Here is a 524-nt window from a genome sequence, read left to right on the forward strand (position 1 = left end):
TTCATGGGTCGATGCCCAACCACTGGGCCACACCAGCTGGACCCTGATTTTTTACAGACATCAGTTGTTTGGTCATTTGACTCCTGGCCATCTATAAAATTGAAAAGGAATCATAATGAGCCCAATCTTCTAACTTCATTGCCTGCCTTAATACAGAATCCTCACCATGGATGGGCTCATTGAGGATATCAAGCGACGCCGGTACTATGAGAAGCCTTGCCGCAGACGACAGAGGGAAAGCTATGAAACCTGCCGGAGGATCTACAACATGGAAATGACTCGCAAGATCAACTTTTTGATGCGAAAGAATCGGCCAGATCCATGGCAAGGCTGCTAAGGCCTGTGGATACTAGGCCCAGTAGGAAAACACTTATCTGGTTGTATCTCCATCTCTTTTCTTTCTGCGACCGTTTCTTGCAATAAACTCAATCACGTATATACAAGAAGGCCTGTGTATATTGCAATAATCCACTAGTCAGCAATGGACCCTCTCTTCTATTAAGTGAAAGAGAAACTGAGTCAAA

At 44.7% G+C, this 524-nt stretch overlaps 1 protein-coding gene across 1 annotated transcript; it reads left to right on the forward strand.

The window, feature by feature from the left end:
- Positions 1-151: 151 nt before the first annotated feature.
- On the forward strand, positions 152-443 carry LOC102770254 (28S ribosomal protein S21, mitochondrial; the record flags this gene model as incomplete). Its single annotated transcript, XM_006777457.2, has 1 exon — positions 152-443. A coding segment is annotated over one exon (186 nt), but the record flags the coding sequence as incomplete, so codon positions are not given.
- Positions 444-524: the final 81 nt, after the last annotated feature.

This window comes from Myotis davidii, unplaced genomic scaffold (genome assembly GCF_000327345.1).
Source record: "Myotis davidii unplaced genomic scaffold, ASM32734v1 C62600966, whole genome shotgun sequence".
Classification (NCBI taxonomy): domain Eukaryota; kingdom Metazoa; phylum Chordata; class Mammalia; order Chiroptera; family Vespertilionidae; genus Myotis; species Myotis davidii.